Source organism: Sorex araneus, chromosome 3 (genome assembly GCF_027595985.1).
Source record: "Sorex araneus isolate mSorAra2 chromosome 3, mSorAra2.pri, whole genome shotgun sequence".
Lineage (NCBI taxonomy): Eukaryota > Metazoa > Chordata > Mammalia > Eulipotyphla > Soricidae > Sorex > Sorex araneus.
Genome location: NC_073304.1, coordinates 8,345,637 through 8,366,346, shown reverse-complemented (window position 1 = coordinate 8,366,346; position 20,710 = coordinate 8,345,637). Strand labels below are relative to the sequence as shown.

The 20,710-nt window shown below is 48.4% G+C and overlaps 1 protein-coding gene across 15 annotated transcripts in view; it reads left to right on the top strand.

Moving 5' to 3' along the window:
• Nucleotides 1–20,710, top strand: part of UNC79 (unc-79 homolog, NALCN channel complex subunit) — a 295,942-nt gene that overhangs the window by 261,011 nt on the left and 14,221 nt on the right. For all 15 annotated transcript variants that reach the window (XM_055133643.1, XM_055133648.1, XM_055133638.1 and 12 more), the window contains 5 exons: nt 5,331–5,408; nt 13,328–13,417; nt 16,291–16,466; nt 17,443–17,629; nt 19,447–19,644. In XM_055133643.1, the coding sequence (XP_054989618.1) occupies nt 5,331–5,408; nt 13,328–13,417; nt 16,291–16,466; nt 17,443–17,629; nt 19,447–19,644 (729 nt within the window). The remainder of the gene's footprint in view (nt 1–5,330; nt 5,409–13,327; nt 13,418–16,290; nt 16,467–17,442; nt 17,630–19,446; nt 19,645–20,710) is intronic.

The following is a 20,710-nucleotide window of genomic DNA, read 5'->3' as shown; positions in this document are numbered from 1 at the left end:
TGCGCTTCCCGGCTGGTTCCTCACGAGAAGTCCCCCTCGTGGGCCGAGGGGAGGCCACTCGTGTTCCTCGTGGAGACTCTTGCCTTTTCGTTCCTTCTCTCCTCCCTGGATGCTTTCCCTGGGCGGGACGGTGAGGCTGGACAAGCATAAGGGGCGGAGAGCAGTGGGCACCGGCTCACAGCCTGGAGGGGCCGCGGTTTACCTGCAAATGCAGCTCGGACACAGAAGAAAGCGCAGTTGGTAGGACCCACCCCTCACCCACACTGGGAACCCTTCTGGACACCCGTGACCCCTCGCTTGAGGGGCGAGGCCATTGCTGGAGGGTTCGATTGGCCGCTCACTCTTCCCAGGGGACCCACGGCCCTGTTTCTCTCGCTCCTTCTCTGAACAGAAATGAGCAGATCAGCTCACACCGTGTTGGAGCTCTTCCTGTTCGCGTTGCCCCTGTGGACCTTTGCTCTTCTTCAGAGTGCTCTCGCAGTAAGAAGATTCCCTTAAAGAACAAGAGCGGTGGGCCGTGCTTTGGGTCCCCCGTAGTTCAGCGCAGTGCCAAGTACCCGGCTGTCTTTTCACATTCTTGAAATTCTTCCTGGAGGCGGGAGTCTTTATCTCTGGCCCCTGCTCCGTGGGGGTGACTTATCATACCTTCCGCCCTTTTCATTTGTTCTTAATACATGAAGTTAGGTGGCCTTCGGGATTTAAGGAGAATTTTCTTCTTTCCATTTTGGTGTTTTAGCCACAGCAATGGTCCTCGGGGCCTACTCTTGGCTCTTGCTCAGGAATCGCTCCAGAAGGGGCTCGGGGGACCGTATGTGGTGCTGGCAATGAAACACCGGGTCTGCTCGGCGTGAGGAAAGTGCCCTACCCACTGTATGTCCCTCTGACGGGGTAGATTTTTCTCTTCCTTCCTTCCTTCCTTCCTTCCTTCCTTCCTTCCTTCCTTCCTTCCTTCCTTCCCTCCTTCCTTCCTTCCTTCCTTCCCTCCTTCCTTCCCTCCTTCCCTCCCTCCCTCCTTCCCTCCCTCCTTCCTTCCCTCCTTTCCTCCCTCCTTCCCTCCCTCCTTCCCTCCTTCCTTCCCTCCTTCCTTCCCTCCTTCCCTCCTTCCTTCCTTCCCTCCTTCCCTCCTTCCTTCCCTCCTTCCCTCCTTCTTTCCCTCCTTCCCTCCCTCCTTCCTTCCTTCCTTCCTTCCTTCCTTCCTTCCTTCCTTCCTTCCTTCCTTCCTTCCTTCCTTCCCTCCTTCCCTCCTTCTTTCCCTCCTTCCATCCTTCCTTCCTTTCTTCCTTCCTTCCTTCCTTCCTTCCTTCCTTCCATCCTTCCTTCCTTCCTTTCTTCCTTCCTTCCATCCTTCCTTCCTTCCTTCCCTCCTTCCTTCCCTCCTTCCTTCCTTCCCTCCTTCCCTCCTTCCTTCCCTCCTTCCCTCCTTCTTTCCCTCCTTCCCTCCTTCCTTCCTACCTTACTCCCTCCCTCCCTCCCTCTCTTCCTTCCTTCCTTCCTTTCTTTCCTCCCCTCCCTCCTTTTTTCCTTCTTCCCTACCTACCTCCCTCTCTTCCTTCCTTCCTTCCTTCCTTCCTTCCTTCCTTTATCTCTTTCTCTCTCTTTCTCTTTCTCTCTCCTTTCTTCCCTTCTTTCTTTTCTTTCTTTCTTTCTTCTTTTCTTCCTTCCTCTTTTCCATCTTTCTTTCTTTCCTTTCTTTCTTACCTTTCTTTCCTTTTTTCTTTTCTTTCTTTTTCTCCCTTTCTTTCTTTCTCTCTTTCTTTCTTTCCTTCTTTCCTTCTTTCTTTCTTTATCTCTTTCTTTCTCTCTTTCTTTCTCTCTCTTCCTTTCTTTCTTTCCTCCTTTCTTTCTTTCCTTCTTTCTTTCTTTCTCGCTTTCTTTCTTTCTCATTTTCTTTCTTTCTTTCTTTCTTTCTTTCTTTCTTTCTTTCTTTCTTTCTTTCTTTCTTTCTTTCTTTCTTTCAACAAAGGCCTGAGATCAGTAACAAATTTACCTAACAGAACAATTTAATTCATTTCTCTGCCCATCAGAGCTGGGCCATTCGTCTGCCATCCTTCTGTAGTCTGGGCAGCTGCGTTATTTTATTGTTTCTATTAGGCCCTACTGACATTTCGCCCTCCCTGGCAACTTTTTCTCCTCTGCAGGCCTGCTGCAGCTGGTTAACATGGGATGGGGTCTTAGGAGTGCTGTTGACATGGACTCAAACAAAACTTGCTCTCTAGAGTGGTAACTCTAAAAAGCCACCGTAAGAACTGCAGGCTCCAATCCGAAGAATTTCCTCTGCACCTCTGATGTGTCAGGAGGAGATGTTCTGCCCAAACATGTGGGCCCCTCCCCCCTCCCGTCCCCCCACCCTGGCAGGCCTCCCCTGCCTTTCCTAGCGGGGAGAAGCCAGGTGGGTGAGAAGTTCTCTTTCCAAGAGAGGTTCACTGTGGGCAGAGAACAAAGGAGAATGATCTGGCTGTTGTTTTTAATCCGGATACTACTGACGTGTGGGATTATTAATGCAAGTTGAGTTAGTTATAAACTCACCCCTCTGTGGGACGAGATGCTATTTTGAGGATCATTTTGATGATAAATTGAGGAATGGCACATAATGGACGGCGTGTTCTTTTGTGTGCCTTTCTGTCCCTGCAGGTGTGTCTTTTCTCTCTCCGCGTAGAGAATCCCTCCTTCCACAGCGCCGCTCCCTCCCCGCCTCCGGTCTTCCATACAGTTTTGTGTACTGTGTGATTCTAGAAAACGGTTCTGGAGTTGTCAGTTCATGGTCAGCGGTCTGGGTGGAAGGGAGGCAGAAGTTTCTGAAGTACAGAGTGTAAAGTTACACAGGATGGAAGGCCTTGCGTCAACAGACACAGGAGTTTACGAGTCCATGGAGTTGGATATACCCGACTCTGACATGTACCTCTGTCAAGTTGGGAGCAGTTTTTGCTGACGTCCGACTTGGAGAGTTGTCATTTATCTCAAGTCAAGCGTTTGAATTTGTATCCCGTTGGGACACCGCGGTGATGAACAGACAGCGTGAATGAGGTTACTGGTTTCTCTCAGCTAAGGATGCTGGCTGACACAGGCTTCTAGAATGTGGCTGCCTTCCCTGGCCTGTGTGTGCCTCCCTCGGGGCCCTGATGACACTTGCACCTGTCATTAGGTGGCTGGAGCATGAAACCACTCTTCGGTTCATACCCAGAGCTCTCACTCCAGTGCTCCCCTTAGACACGCTGTCTGCTGGCTTCTCCATGGTGTGGTCTCAATGCTCTTGTGACCTGATTGAAATGCTGTCCTGACATTTTGGTCCCCGAACTTCTTTTGAAGCAGACATGCAGGGGGTTCTCTCTCTCTCTCTGCAACTCTGCACATGGGTTGCTTTAGAAAATAAGTTTTGTGGGACATCAAGCCCTAGATTATTCAAGACTAGATCGTTCCTTCTTTCTACCGTTCACCTCTACAAATTCTTACCTCTTTTATTTAGGTGCTTGAGCAAAATGAAACACGTGTGTTGCTTTTCTCTTTATACTGTGATTGATTTGCTTTTCCTGATATTCGACTTTCTCCAAAATAAGAAAGCTGATGCAAGCATTCCTAAATAAAGGAATGGAAACTTCGAGGCATTTCCTGGCTAGCTCTTGTGAGCTGCCGTTTTCTTTGCCAGAGTTAATGGCCACACAGGTCTTCCCGCTTTCTGTCACTGTGTTTGAGGTCAGTAGCACTGTAGCACTGTCGTCCCATTGTTCATCAATTTGCTCGAGTGGGCACCAGTAACGTCTCCATTGTGAGACTAGTTGTTACTGTTTTTGACACATCGAATACGTCATGGGTAGCTTGCCCAGACTCTGCCGTGCAAATGAGATACTCTGGATAGCTTGCCAGGCTCTGCCGTGCGAGTGAGATACTCTGGGTAGCTTGCCAGGCTCTCCAAGAGGGGCAGAGGAATCGAACCCGAGTTGGCCGTGTCAAGGCAAATGCTATTGCTCCAGCCAGTTAAGGGGTCATAATATGAGCATGGAGACCCGCGTCCACACAAAGTGCCTTTTTGCTGCCACCCCCCTTAGCCCGAAGGCTCTGCTGAGGTGCCATGCCTGGAGAACCCCATCTCCCGCTGAAGACCAGTTGGTGACTGTGAGCAGGAAGTCACAGAACCTCTTGTCTCCAGAGGCCCTGAGTTAGCACTCTGCCTTGCTGGGCAGTGGCCTGGCCCATTGGTGGTGCAGAGACTCCAGCCCAAGGCCCTCCACATAGCACTGACCTCTGTTCCCTGACAGCCTTTTTGAGATTCTCTCTCCAACCCTAACCCTCTCAACCCTCCCCAGTTTGATAGGGAAGAAGCCTGTCAAGCTGAGCCCAAGGTCAGGATTCCCTGTCCCTCGTGGTGCCCTTTCTCTGGGAAGATGAGGCATCCTGCTGTAGTGTCTCTGGGCTTCCGTACAGCTGCAACTTTGGGCTCCCAATATTGTTGGGGTTCCAAGCCCGAGGCCAGGAGAGATCAATTAACCAGGAGCTTGTTACTCATAGTGACAGACTTTATGTGTGACTTTTCCCCCAACACTATAAGTCGTTGAGTGTTGCTTAAGTGGAGACATCTATAAACATCTGGATTGAGGCAAATTCAATAGAAGTCTGGAAAATTCTTCCCCATGATCCCAAGTCCTCATCGGTCAGTCTTCATTTCACACATACTCGTGGGCCTCTCCACAGGGCAGGCACTAAGCTCATGAGGGTGGGGGCGAGGTCCCCCAAGTCTGCTCTCAGACTTGGGGAAATAGACCCGTAGGTCACTTCGACCCAGTGCAGTGACTTGCAGTGGACGTGGAGGCACGCAGAACAGGTGTGGGGACACCATCAACACAGACCACGGCCAGGGAGGAAGTGGAAGGAGGAAGACCGGAAGCAGAAGGGCCTCAGAGAGGCCGAGACAAGTAAAACAACCTACTGGGAGGCAGATTGACTTGTTTTCATTCAAATTGTAGAATGTCATGAGAGACTCCCAGGTGGGTTGTGAAAATTTGGTGACTGTCCGGAAGTGCATGAAACTATGTTGACTGGTAACTTGCGGATAAGGAAAATACTGAGGACCTCTCTGCTGTCTTCCTTGACTGAAACACCGTTTCAGGGCCACCAAGGTGTCTGGGTGAAGTGAGACCCTGTGTGTTAGTCGCAGTCAGAGAGTTCTGAGTTTTCAACAGGAGTGAACACTCATGATGGCTAGTCCTAGATGTTTCCCAGGACACACTGTCACCAAAGTCATCATGAATGAATTTAAACCAAGATCGGTAAATGATAAATGACTCATTACTGTCCCAGTGCTCTTAGAAATAATGATTCTTTCAATTTCTTATTAGTTTATTTGCGCAGATGCTGGAACCAAGCTAGCTGAGTCGACCATCTTGAGCAAGCAGATGATCGCCTCTGTGCCCGGAGTAAGTCCTGACAGAACTCACCTTCTACATTTTCCATTTCTCCTGAGTGCTTCACGTAGGAAGGACGCTTTTTTTGGCCTGTAATCCTGGTTCACTCTAGAGATAACAAATGCTGTAAAATTGAAGATATGTAGTATCCCATTTAAAAGAGCGTTAGTGAAGTTTTTTTTTTTGGGGGGGGAGCTTCTGGGGTCACACCCGGCGCTGCACAGGGGTCACTCCTGGCTCATGCACTCAGCAATTAACTCCTAGCGGTGGTCAGGGGACTATATGGGATGCTGGGAATCAAACCTGCGTCAGCTGTGTGCAAGGCAAACGCCCTACCCACAGTGCTATTGCTCCAGCCCCTCGTTAGTGAAGTTTTGAATGGATCCCTATCTTGGAAACTTCTAATTCCAGGAAACATGAATAGAATGGTTTTAGAATGGAAAGAGTGAATTAAAGGTAGGAAAGAAATGACCAGCCATACAAAATAGATTTGATTAAGTTCAATTTTTTTTTCCAGAATCAATTTTCTTATATTGGCTCCCATTAACCAATTTGATGTAACTACTGCCAGGAAGAAATAAGAGTTGCAATACCTTGTTTTCCTTTATATTATCATTTCCTCTGGTGATGTCTAATGTTTCTTCATTCATCAACTAGTGAGCTATCATTTTGAAATATCTTAAAATTTTCATTGACGGGCCTGAAATGAGAAATCATAATCATGTATTGGTTAGTGGGGGTCACTGCAGCAAATTCAGAAATGTTAAAGATGTTGTTAATAGAACAATGGTATATTTTCTTTAAAGAAAAAAAAACAGAAAAAGGAAAATAAATACCTATAATCAGCCCTCAAGTCAGACGTCTGCTGCATAAGTAAAAAAGGAATTTGGGGATCAGGGGATCAGACTCAGGGGCTTATACACGTCACACCTGTGCTGGACTGCTCAGCTAGGCCCCCCCCCAATAAAACTTAGGTTTTTATTCATTCAGCATTCTAATTTGTCTACTGAACTATTCTTATCAATTTATGTAATTCCTAGTTAGTTTTTATTTTTTTGCTTTCTGGGGCTCTGTCTGGCAGTGCTCAGGGTTTATTCCTGGCTCTGTTCTCAGGCATCACTCCTGGCAGGGGTGGGGGACCCTGTGGGGTGCAAGCGATCAAACTGGGCTTGGCCAAGTCCAGGGCAAGTCCCTTTCTCTCTATTAATCCTACTGCCCCCTACTTTCTAGTTTCTTTATAAATGTGCACATATATGTAAACCTATATGCAAATATACACACCTGTCATCTTTATTTTAAATGATAGTGTCTTTTCTTAAAATTGGATTTTAGGCACATCTGATGGTGCTCAGGGGCCCTCCCCAGGGTGTCGTGCTTCCGGGGGTCACTCCCAGCAGTGCTGGGGGTAACATCTAGTACCGGGGATCCAAATGGGGATCCTGCATGCAAGTGTGTGCTCAGGCCTCTTCTCCGGCTTCCTGGCCTGAGTGGGAAAGTTATCCTGATATGTATTCCCAGACTGTTTTCTAAAAGAGTTTTATGAATTTTTTATAAGTATTCTGGTTTTATCTACCACGTTGACAAGCAAAGCTTTCTTGGGTTTTTGGACCACACCTGGCAGTGCTCAGGGTCTGCTTCTGGCACTGTGTTTGGAGTCACACCTGGCAGTGCTCGGGGACCGTGGATGCTGGGAATAGAACCCTCCGGCGTGTGAAGCCTTTGCTCAGCCCATTTCACTCTCTCTCCAGCACCTCTCCCACAGAGGTGGAATTGCTATAGCACTGCAATTAGTGTATTTCATTTCTGCTTTTTTTTTTTCTGTGTAACTTTATCTGAGCATAGTTGAAACCATGTTAGAGGCAGCCTGGCTTCCTATGTCATAAACATTTTTCCTCCAAAATATAATGGCCGTAGAGTGTTACCTCTTGTTCAGAGGTCAAAGATATTTTCTTATCAGGTAAGGAAAGAAGGGTTTTAGATTCATATCAGAGTTTCAGACCTGCGTCAACTCTAGGACCCAGAGAGATAGGACAGCAACCAACCCGGTTTGATCCCTTGTACCCCACATGGTCCCCTGAGCACTGCTGGGAGTTATTCCTTAGGACTCCTGAGCATAGTAAGCCCTGGGCACAGCTGAGTGTGACCCACCCCCCACCAACATGACCACACACACAAGAAAAAATTTTCCACTAGTGATCCCTTTTGGCCCGAGAATTTTTTGAGTAGTACCTGGATCATAGGAATATAAAAAGGTATACAAACCAAACAAACATTTGGTCATTGTAAGTCATAAACAAATCCATTTTAAAACAAATTTTAGACGTTTGGAAATTCCACCCACAGTTTAAGAAGCTAGGATTTAATCTATGATTATTTTATTTGAATTATTTGCTTTATATTATTTGTGTGGATTTGTATATAGAACAGGATATAATCGGACCTACTGTGTAGGTTAAAGATGGAAGAGGTCATACATTTAAAACATATTAATACAGTATCACACATGGTTAGTGTTGAGTTAACATTATTTTAAAATATTCATATCAACAAACATAAGATTCCTCGCTATTGGGTATTCTATTTTTAATATTCTGCAACAATAACTAATGTCAAATGCCTCTCTGTGTATAAATCTTTGTCCATTGTCCATATTTTAGAATACTTGAAATTTATAACAGATTTTATAGTAAATTTCTGGGAATAGAACTGACAGACTGTCATTTTGTTTGGGGGAATGGCCTGGCAGTGCCCTGGGGCCTGCCGTGGGCCCTCTGCTCAGAGTCTGTGCGGGCCAGGGGTTGTACTGATGCCTCCGGCACGCAGAGCGTACACCCCAGCCTCTGAGCCAGCTCCTCAGCTCCTCCGTGGTCTTTTTTAAATTTAACTGTGAGGGGAGACGGATTGGGGCCACCCCCCAGCCTTTGCCAGTGGCTGTTCTTGCCTCTGCGCTCAGGTGTCACTCTTGGAGTTCAAGGGGCCACAGGTAGTGCCAGGGATTGAAGCAGGGCCACCTGCATGCAAGGCCAGCCTCCGCCCTGTACCGTCTTTCGCACCCAGACCGTCTTTAGGAAGAGTTTTGGAAAACAGAGTAGTTCGCCGTGCTGTGAGTTAAGCCCAAGGTCTCAGCGTCTTTACACAAGGTGCTTGTTGTTTGCTCGTGGATGTTCGAGTGGGCCCCTTGAGTAGTGGAGTGGTAAGACTTCCATCCGAATGCCTCTCCGTGGATGGTTCCAGTTCTGCCCCCTTCCATCATGTGGAGTCCTCAGCAGCCAGGCGGTGGTGGGAGCAAAAGAAGGGACAGTACACACGGGAGGTTTCCGTAGGGCAGGTCAGGAAGCCGTGCTGGGCCGCCTGCTCCCTCCCCACTGCCGTGAGCACAGTTACGTGACCATCCCTGACCACAGGGGCTGATGGGAAAGGTGCATTACCTGCTTGCTAGGGAGGAAGAGAGACGGGGCAGGTGAGAAGCTGACTCTGCCCCAGGGACATTCGTTTCCTCCTTGCTTCACTCTGTGGAGGAGGGCCAGGGGCTCCGGAGTGGTGCTCCCCAGGGGGCGTGAGGGCCTTCCCAGCCGGCCTATTTAGTTCAGCAAAGGCTGTAAGATGTGATGGTCCTAAGACCCTGTGGTACCAGGGACAGCGGGGCCACCTCAGCCCAGCAGGGGCCTCCAGGACCTGCCCCCGCTTAGCAGTGCCCAGAATCAGACTCTGCTCGGGTCTGTTCTGTTAAGCCCGCACGTGTCCCAGGTACTATCTCATAGCCCGTGTTTAATTCCATATACCTCGGTGTTCATCACCTGTGTTAGCTAAGGATAACAGCCCTTGCACGGAAAAAGATAGATTGAAGTCAGGAAGTGAAAGACAGATATTCCAATAACAATAAAAAAGCAACCGACATGTATAGGCTCCACCCACAACGTGCCAGTAGCCAGTTTGCCATTTCAATGAATTGTCACCCTCACCGAAGTTAACATAAAATATAAAAACATGAAGAGTAAAATAAGTTAGGAAACCTTGTTTTTTTCTTTTGGGGGTGTTGGGGGGGAGGTCGGCAGTGCTCAGGGGTTACTCCCAGCTCTGCACACTGGGATCACTCCTGGTGAGGTTTGGGGGACCCCAGATGGGGTGTTGGAGGTCAAACTCAGGTCGGCCATGTGCAAGGCAAGGCCTCGCCTACTTTATCTCTAGCCCCAAATCCTCTTTTCATCTTTACGTATATATTTTTAAATACATTGAGATAATACTGGTTTATAAGAGTGTACAAGTTTCCATGTTTTAGGGGTACAGTGTTACCCCACCATGCTCACCACCAAAGTGTCAGTTTTCCTCCACCGTGGTATTTCTTAACTATTAAATTTACTGATGATGAAATGAAATTTACATCCTTATTAAATTCTGGTGATAGTGAAATATGTACAGCCTCACTCAACAATGATTTGACAGGCTCCTTCTAGTACCGAGTTTGAGATATAATTAAATATGCACACGTGAAGTGATAGGCGAGCATGTTTATTGAAACGGCATTTTAAATAAGCAAGATATGAAGATAAAATTGATATCTACCATTAAGATATTATTTGAACTCAATAGGACACATCCAGAAGATAGACATGTAGCTACCAAATCAAATTTTAAAACAACTAATTGGAAACTGCTATGACAGATTTCATTAAAAAGCAGCTTGAAAAAATTCTCAATCTTATAATAAAATATCGTGCATATGTGTATATGTACTATGCATAACAATTTGGAAAGAAAGCAACAATGCCTGCCTCACACAGAGAAAGGACAAGAATTAGGATAATGATGATTGTTCTATTTATAATTTGCTTGTAAAGTTTCCTGCATTGAACCTGTGTTACTTTTATAAACTAAGACATGTAACTTTAAAATCAGAAAAAAGCTTTGAGGAAGAATTGGGTATGGTTAGCTTCAGTTCATGCTTTTGAGATTAGAATATATTTTCAATTCTATATCAGTTTTTCTTTGGAAGTACCAGCCTTCAAAAGCAAATAGAACTTGACTGTTTATATTTTGTTTTATTTTATTTTTATTTTTTTGCTTTTTTCACACCCAGTGATGCTCAGGGGTTACTCCTGAATCTGCACTCAGGAATTACTCCTGGCGGTGCTCGGGGGACCATATGGGATGCTGGGAATCAAACCCAAATTGGCTGTGTGCAAGGCAAATACCCTACTCGCTGTGCTATTGCTCCAGTCCTGAGGTCTTTTCTTTTTCTATTTATTTATTTTTTAATTTATTTTATTCTTTAATTAGTGAATCACCATGAGGGTACAGATACAGATTCACACATTTTAGAACTTGTTTTTCCCTCATACAATGTTCACAAACACATCCCTCCACCAGTGCCCATTCTCCACCACCAATAAACCCAGTATCCCTCCCCCCCAATCCCATTCCCCCCACCCCACCCTGCCTCTGTGGCAGGGTATTCCCTTTTGATCTCTCTCTCTCTCTCCAATTGGGTGTTGTGGTTTGCAATAGGGGTATTGAGTGGCCACTGTGTTCAGTCCTTTTCTTTTCTTATTGGGACTGTCTATATTTAAAACAACACATCTGGCATTACACTCGCATCTTGCAAAGTAATGGAAAAGAAGCAGAAAGGCTGGGTGATAGGATATGATAGTTGGGACACTGGGTTCTCTCCCTCCTGCAGTGCTGAGATAGAGCTCTGGAGGTCCCTGAGCATTTCGGAGTGGGGCCCTGAAGGCCCCCAAGCATCGCCAGGTGGGGTTCTGGTCAGCTTTGGCACCCCTGGGCCCCAGCAGCGTTACATTCTTGGTCTTGTATTAAACGGATGGCTGCTGGGTCACATGTTGGTGAAAGTGGGTATGGGATCCCTGAACAGTACTAGGGAAGCCCCCACACTCCTTTAAAAAAAAGCAGGAGGGGAAATTAGAAATGATATGCTCTGTCTTGTAAGCTTAGATGCTCAGATTATCCCGACTATAAAGCATTTTAAAGACTGCCTTGCTATGCCTAGAATAAAATAACTAGGTAATAGTAAAATTCCTCGCCGTCGTTTTAAAAATTCAGACTTAAAAGACAAATATTGAATAATGCGCTTAGTAATTATTTCCAGTGACATTTGCCCTGTTGAAATGTTATAAAATATTGCCCCAAAGAAACAAATCCCTTTCAAGAAATTCAGGAGAGGAGCCTGCTTCTGTCTGCGTGACATGTGAAAGGTCAGAGAAAGCGGAATAAACCGGGTGCAATCCTTCCGTGCACCAAAGGATTAATATTCCGAAAGCAGGGCCATAATAACCTTTTATGATTCCTTCACTTGATTTAAATTAAAAGCAGAAAACCTTCCAACATGTGAGCTGCTTAGGAGAGGCTCTTGACAGACCTGCCAACGACCTTATTTTACTGTTTGTTACCCTGTCAAAGGACCTGACAGGCGTGACATTCCCGGGGAGACGGAAGGTGATATTATTCAGTGCGGGGCAGATTTACATGCATATGGGGAAGCCAAGGCCGCTGGGTGAGCCGGTTAAGGATCCAATGTTCCCGATTTTCCTAAGGAAGTCTAAGAAAGGCCTTCGCCTTGGATTCAGCGGGCTTCAAAGACAGCCTGTGTTTGATCCCGTCAGACCCACGCGGGCGAGGGGGTTCTTGCCGACTGCTTTGATGCAGGGATGGGCTGGCCGCTCATTTTCCCTTTCTTTGCTTCTAATCCTAAATGCACTTCCCCCAAGAGGCAGGCGTCTGCCATTCAATAACCTGATACACAAGCATGTGTTTCTTCCCTTCAACCCCACCCCCACGCCCCCACCCCACCCCACCCTCCCGCCAAGTTTGCTGCTAGACTGTGAGCGGGTCTGGTTGCTTCACTCCGTGTAGCTGTGGCCAGATAAGAACCGCTGGACAATCTCTTCCACCAGGTGTCAGTTTTGGTTTTGCTTTTATTTTTCTTTTGGGGTTTTTTTTTGGGGGGGGGTTGGGTTTTTGGTTCACACCCGGCGATGCTCAGGAGTCACTCCTGGCTCATGCACTCAGGAATCACTCCTGGCGGTGCTCAGGGGACTCTATGAGATGCTGGGAATCGAACCCGGGTCGGCCGCGTGCAAGGCAAACGCCCTCCCCACTGTGCTATCGCTCCAGCCCCTAGTTGGATACAGGAATTTTTGACTCTGCAAATGAGACGCTGGGGATTTCTTTGGTTTTTTTGCTTTAGGGCCACACCTTTGCGTGGTGGCTGCTCCCTTCCATGCTCAGAAAAACATCCCTAGTTTGGTGCTAGGGAGGACCCCTGGGCATCCAGCGTGCAAAGTCTGTGGGCTCCAGCCCGTGCATCAGCTCAGCTGCCAGAGGATTTTGTGTATCCGTATGTACTTAGAGTTATCTTGGCATCTCATTTGGGGGGGCGGGCTAGAGAAGAGGGAAGATTCTGGTGCAGTTTGGAGGTACATTTTTCTTAGGGGCTCCCTGGAGTGATAAACCATTGCTGTCATTTTTAGGGTGACTCACATTATTAAGAACTTTGGTGACGGGTGATTTAACCCAGATGAAACCTTTGTAGGAAAACCCATTTAAACACAAGGTAGCCCATGGGGCCGGAACTATTCGCCTTGCAGGTGGTGACCTGGGTTCAATCCCCGGCATCCAATCTGGTCCCCCGAGCACCTCCAGGAGTGATTTCTGAGAATCACGGGGTGGATCAAAAGCCTCCTGGAGCCTCCCTGGGAGGCTGCCCCCTCTCCCTCCCAAAGCCCTTTATCAGTCTGTCTCTATGGAAGGCAGAAGGTCACAGGCTCCCCGAGGGTCCTGGAGTGAGCCTGGAACACAAGAAATCAGAGCCCCCCTGCCTCCTCCGCCTTCCCGAGAGCCCCACGGCCCGGGCCAGGCGAGGCGCGTGCTCCCCCCTCACCTCCCCATCCCCAGCCGTGTGTGTCCTTGTATTTCAGTGCGGGACGGCAGCCATGGAGTGCGTGCGGCAGTACATCAGCGAGGTGCTGGACTTCATGGCCGACATGCACACGCTGACCAAGCTCAAGGTAAGAGGCGCCTGCCCAGCCCTTCCCCCCCGCCCCAGGGCCACAGCCCAGACGCTGTTGGCGAGAATTCTCCCGCAGACCGTGGAGGTGTCTGTGCACCGGCTGCAAGGAGCATCCTGGGTCCAGGCGGGAAAGGGGGACTGACACGGGGTCAAGCTGTGAGTGGAGGATCTCGCCCACCATTTGTTCTGGTTTCACACTGCCCCCGGGAAGGTTCAGTCCCCAATGGGGGGGTACATTTTGCTCAGGGTCCCTCCCACTGTCCAGAAGGTGGTGTCAGGGCTCCCCTAAGATCGCCCCCTCTCCACATCTGTTCTTCCCCGTGTGGTTCCATCTCATCCCTTTCCTCCGTGGCCAACACAACTCTGGTAATGCCCCGCCTGGTGCCTATTTCCAGGCTGGAGGCGGACTCGGGTGGGTAAAGAGACTTTTGTGAACTGTGATGCATTATGCCGACATCAGCATTTTTAAAATTTTATGTCTTTTTTATCTGTCTCATGGCCATCTTCTTCAAGTCAATAATACAGAGGCGGGGGGGGGGGGGGCGCTAGAACAGAATTCAATTTGCACATGGACAAGTTCCCAGTGAAGTTGTTGAGTTTATTGATTGTTTCGCGGGGTGGAATGAATTGCTGATGCGAGTCAGCCTCACCTGCCCTGAGCCCACGAGGACGCTCCCGAGATTGATAGTCTGCAAGATTTGACGAAGGCTCTGGGGGGAGGGCAGAGGAGAATTTGAACATGGCCCAAGGAGCCGCCAACTTGCAGTTTGGCACTGGAGGCTGCCTCTTTGACAGATAGGACCTAGCCGTCCCGGAAGTCCCCTTGCTCAAAACAATGAAACCTATAAATCCTTTATTACCCAACTCAGTTTCCAGACCCCACTAGGATGATGCAAGTGTTTCTTGGGGTCGGGGTTAATTTGCAAATGCTAAAGTGGAGAGTGGCAGGCACGTGTGAGCCCTTGGTGTCTCATGATCTCTTGGCCCACTTGTTCCCTCTTTGCTGCCTGAGCCTCCGGGTGTTGGATCATTCTCTGGTTCCTTGGGGCTCATCTAGGTGACCCCACACTCCTGACTTGGATGCATAAAGAACAGGAGCAATTGCAACCTAAGCGGTTTCAAGTAGATTTACAGTTGGACATTCGGAGCACAGGGGAAAGAGTAAGAAGGACCCATGGTGTTCAGAAGGTCAGGAGTTGCTGACCTGGCCCCCAACTTCACACACTGGGGAGTGGATCAGAAAGGTGGGGTGGCAGGTGACCAGTCTAAGGCCATGAGATCCATAAGGAGAGAACTGGGTCCAGCACCTGGCATTGACTCCCAGGGCAGTGCTCATTCCACTAAGTCAACCAAACAAAGACATTTTTCTAAATTCAACAACTATATACCAGGTACAGACGCCTCCTGTGCCTGACAGTATTGTGGATTTTTATAGGTTTATTTTTAATTAAATCACCATGAGATACACAGTTATAAAGTTGTTCATGACTGGCTTTCATTCATACAGTGTTCCAACACCCACCCCTTCACCAGTGTACATTCCCACCACCAACATCACAGTTTCCTTCCCAGCCTGCCTCTATAACAGACGCTTTGATTTTCTCTCTCTTTCTCTCTCTCTTTTTCTCTATCTCTCTTTCTCTCCCTATCTCATTTTCATTTTAGGCACTGTGGTTTGAAATCCTGTTACTGAAAGGGTAACATGCATCTCTCTATCTCATTTTCGTTTTAGGCACTGTGGTTTGAAATCCTGTTACTGAAAGGGTAACATGCATCTCAATTTACCTTCTTTCAGCACTCAGTTCCTGTCCAAGTGGTTATTTTTAACTATCACTATCATTACGGTCCCTTCTCTGTCCTAACTGCAAACCTCCCATTTGGTGGCAAGCTTCCCATCATGGACCAGTTCTCCTGGTCCTTGTTTCCATTGCCCTTGGGTATTATTCATATACCACATTTATATATATGTATATATAAACATATATATTTATATATTTATTCAATTTATAGATAATTAAACATATATTCATATATTTATTTAATTTATATAAAATTAACCGTATAAATATATAATTATATGTTTATTTGATTTTTTATTTAAAATATAAATTTATATATTTATATGTATATATATATATCTTTCAAATGAGTGCAATCATTCTATGTATGTTCCTCTCTCTGACTCATTTCATTCGGCATGATCCTCTCCATATTCATCCATGTACAAGCAAATTTCATGACTTCATTTTTCCTCACAGCTATGTAGTATTTCATTGTGTAGAGGTACCATAGTTTCTTTATCCACCCATCCGGAATTATTGTTGGCACTCGGACATGCCATGATGAGGAATAAACAGGCACAGTAACCACCTTGTTGAAATCATCAGCGGAAGCCAGTTTTAATGAAAATGTCATACGAACTCAAAGAAGATGCATAACTCTCACAATTTCCACAAGAAAGGACTGACTGTGACATAGGAACTTCTCATTAGCAGACCTGACCGGGGGAGGTCAGGACGGACTTCCTGGAATAAGGGGTCCTTGAGCTAAAATCTGAATAATAAGTAGCAGTTAAATGGTGTGGAGAGGCTGGAATAGCATTTCTGGTGGCAAGAGCATCCGGAGTGATGCTGGAACTGGAAGAGAACCTGTGGAGTGCACCAGGGGTCGTCAGCACAGGGGCTAAGAAGCAGAGACCCATACAGGGGGTCTCCCAGCCATGGCGAGATTTCTGTCCTAAGATCCCTGGGGAACCATTGAAGACGTTTCAGTGGGTTGTATGCTTGGGAGTGTGGTGAGACAGGACAGGAAATGACAGCCTGGCATTTGCACGGTGCTCCATCGGTCACCGCATGCCATTTGGTTTTGCAGAGCCACATGAAGACATGCTCCCAGCCTCTGCACGAAGATACCTTCGGTGGCCACCTCAAAGTCGGGCTGGCTCAAATCGCAGCCATGGAGATCTCGCGGGGAAACCACAGAGATAACAAGGCTGTGATTCGCTACCTGCCCTGGCTCTACCATCCGCCTTCGGCCATGCAACAAGGGTAAGGCCCTTACTATTCCAGCAAGGAGGGCCAGGAGTGCAGGTCACACCTGCGTTCCCCGAGGCCCAGGGAGAGCCACTGAACATGTGGAAGGTTTCTGGGCGTGGAACAGCATTGGTTGGAGATAAGTCTAACTTGCTGGCCGGCCACCTGTATTGAACACAAACACAGCTTGCCCTCCTGCTAAACCCTCAGTCCTAATGAAAACTGGGAGGTCGGAAGTGCTCAGAACTTTATTTCAACGAGTTAAATAGACTGAGAGCTATTGAGTACTCCATAGCTTCTACTGTCAAGGAACTCACAGCTGGAACAAAATCTGTAGCTGACATAGAATGCATATGCATGAAGATTATGAGACACCCCTCCCCTAACCCCCCCAACACACACACACACACACACACACACACACACACACACACACACACACACACACACACACACTCATACTCTGTCTCTAAGGGAAAGAATGCGCCTGGAGCATCTCTTTGGGAACCCAGAGTCGGACTGAGCCTGCCATCTTGCTTGGCGGGTCACTTTCCTAGCGAGAAGGAGAGGTTTGGAGAGGAAGGTGAGGAGGACGGAAGTGCAGACTGATTGGCATCGGCTGTGTGTTTTATCTCGGCTTCTCTTCCCCTCCCTGGAGGGGCGAGGCAGGACAATGTTCTGATGAGAGAAAAGGAAAGTTTCAAAAGGCAATCTGGTTCGAAAGGCGGACCAGGTTGGTCCGAGGATGAGATTTAATCCTCTCTCTCTCTCTCTCCGAGGGCTGCTTTTGGCCCGAGACGCTGAGCTCTGGGATGACAGGGAGAAACCAGGAGCGCAGAGACCTCATTTGGCTGGGCCTCTGTTCCCGTGCTTTCTTTTAAGTCATTGCCTACAAAAGGCCACGCTTTGAAGGCCTCCCCCTGGGCAGCCTTTGCTGGATGCCAGTGAAGCAGCGTCGCATCATTGTCTCCTCTTCCTTCTCCCCTCACAGACCTAAAGAATTCATCGAGTGTGTCTCCCACATCCGTCTGCTCTCCTGGCTGCTCCTGGGCTCCCTTACTCACAACGCCGTCTGTCCAAACGCCTCCTCACCCTGCCTGCCCATCCCTCTGGACGCAGGCTCCCACATTGCAGACCATCTTATTGTCATCCTGATTGGATTTCCAGAGCAATCAAAGGTAAGTGATTTCTGCAAGATTAGGACCATATGCATCGAAATTGCTAATGGAATTCCTTATCAGCCAATTATGGTGCTTCTGAGAAGAAAAAAGCATCTTATCACTCGCCCCCCTGTGGCTGGGAGGAAAGCAACCTTGTGCTAATGACTTATTTCAAGTTGTTTAAATTCCCAGGCTCTCTCTTCTTCCCCCTAAATGGCTTTTTGGTTCACTTTTATGAAGATAAATGGACGGGACCAGCAAGGGTTAGCTTCCAAGGAAGTTCTGGCTCAGAGTCACGAAGCGAAGCAAGAGGAGAGATGTAGGATAAAACATTCCGTGCTGAGTAGTTCCAACAAGATGGGCAGGAGGGGGAAGAGGAGCCATGTGGGCGCCCCCTTACCTAATGCTTCAGGTGCTGTCTTTCCGGTTTAGAACACGAGAGATTTCGGGAGCTGGAGAGAGAAAGTCAGAGGCTGGTGGGAGGTCTCGCAGTCTGCGCCAGGACCACTTGCACCGGGGAACAGTAGCTATTGTGGATGAGATGCTCAAGCTAGCAGATCAACCTGCAGGCCGGCTTCCGCTCCATGTCTGTGGAAGCACAGTGGACAGATTTGGTGTCACTCCGTCACACAGAGCTCCAGGCCCCTTCCAGAGCCCAGGCGCAAGCTGGGAGGGATGTTAGACTTGGGGATAGCTGGATTTGAGCCGGGCAGCTGGCCCTGCGGTACAGCCGGGCTCCTGTCCAAATGCCCGGAGGTGCTGAGCAGTCTGTTCCTAATATTTCTTTCATTTTTTAAAAAATTATTTATTTATTTTTGGTTCTTGGATCACACCCGGCAATACTCAGGGGTGACTCCTGGCTCTGCACTCAGGAGTTGTTCCTGGTGATTCTTAGGGGACCACGTGGGATGCCAGGGATCAAACCTGGGTCAGCCATGTTCCAGGCAAGCACCCTACCTGCTGTATTATCTCTCTGACCCCAGCTCCTAATCATTCAGCCCTGATCTAGGCTGGCTTCTTAGTGCTGGCCCGGGGTCAACCCTGAAATAGTCACTGCCCCTTTCTGAGCTCCAGTGTCTGCCCTTGGGCTGAATGGGAGGGTTTGAGAATTCTGGAGATGATCAATGAGAAGTGTCCAAGGGTGAGAGGTGGCCCATGCTCCCTGCTGGCAGGACCACCAGCATCACGGTGGCTGCGGCTTTCGCCACGGCCACTTCTGTACGAGTCTAGTTTACTGCGTGCAGCTCATGAGTTCACTTCTTTATCCTCGTAACCACAGCCCTTTGAGAAGGGCACCATTAGCTCCATGTTTTAGACCGGGAAACAGCCTAAACTAGTCCAAGAATGATTTTCTTTTGTTTGTTGGTTGCCTTGGTTTGGGGACATACCCAGTCAGGCTCAGAGGTTACTCCTGGCTCTGCACTCAGGAAGTGCTCCTGGCGGTGTTCAGGGGACCATACGGGATGCTGAGAGTGGCCGTGTGCATGGCAAGCCCCCTCCCTGCTCTGGCCCCAAGAAGGAAGATCCTTCTAAGTTTCATTTAGGAACGGGATGGAGATGGGGACATCCGTTCCTTCAAGAGTAAGGGCGAGGGTGGCTCTGCCCCTATACTAAGGTGCTTTCCCCAAGACCCTTCCACTGAGTGCACAGGATGTTCCGAGGTGCTGGCTGGCACAGATTTGCAGGTGGGAGTGGCTGGGGAGAGAGTACTGTTAGCCTCCCATCCCATGAAGAGATGAGCCTTGACAGGGCACCCCAGAAGGCTGGCAGCGCCATCTGGAGAGGACTCCGTGGAATATGACGCCCCCCCCCCCCTCTGTCTTCTTCCTTTTCAGACCTCCGTGCTGCACATGTGTTCCCTCTTCCACGCATTTATCTTTGCTCAGCTCTGGACTGTGTACTGCGAGCAAAGTGCCGTCGCCACGAACGTGCAGAGTCAGAATGAATTCAGCTTCACGGCCATTCTGACGGCGCTGGAGTTCTGGAGTAGGGTGACACCCAGCATCCTGCAGCTGATGGCCCACAACAAAGTGGTGAGTGGATGGCTAAGGTGCTCCCTGTCTGGAACAACGGCACCCGGACGAGCTCAGTTGTTTGGTTTTATGACTATTAAAGACCTGTGATTTGTAAAGCTGTTGATAGTGGAGTTTTGACACATGATTTCAACACCAGTCCCACCACCGGTGTCACCTTCCCTCCACTGGTGTCCCCATAGTCCCTCCCCACCCCATCCCGCCTGTCAACTCAACAGGCACCTTACAAAGGTTCAGTGGTTGCCACTTAGAACTCCTGTTTTCAGTGTTGTTGAGTCTGTGTTTTGGATAGATGGCTAGACCCCTCATCCATGTCACCTGTGTAACTAAAATCCTGATGTCTAGTCACCCATGACTTCCCGCTCTCCAAGAGCTCAGTTGTAACGGTACAGAAATAGAGGGTTGGATTTTGACATCTGAGACCATGTGTTATGCTCGGGTGAAAATGTCAGTGGGGAAAATAAACATGAAGTCCGTCAAACAAAGAGTTTTCTCTGTGTAGTACGAGGAAATCTGTAGGACACTCATACCTGTCAGAGCTGTTGTGTTTAGAAAGTCAGAGTTAAGGGGGAGATGGGATTATTTTTGGATTTCAAGGTGATTTGGGAAAAGCCAAGCCAATTAGGGCCCCTTTGTGGGGTGCTAAGGAGCAGACCACCACAGCGGTTCATCCACTCCGAGCTGAAAGCCTGAAGGAAGCTCAGTTGAGCGGCCTTATGAGGCCCCCGGACCGTGTCCTCAGCCCCAATTGTATCTTCACGTGATGGCACACAGAGCGAGTGGCTGCTTGCAGAGCTAGCTGGGTGGGGTGCCCTTGGTACTCGCCCACGTCCCTGAACACAGCCGGATGGGACCTCCTGGAGGCAGCATCAGTTCATTTCCTGTCTGTGTAGGGCCAAGACCCCAAACACACAACACCATCATGACAGTTTCTGTGCCCTGAAACCCAACGCCACACCATTGGCAGAGGCATTCCAGAAACGAGTTTTGATTGATTGCAAATCTAAGAAATATTTCCTTCCAGCGCTAATTTAGAATAGGGGTGATGATTGGGTGCAAGTCAGAT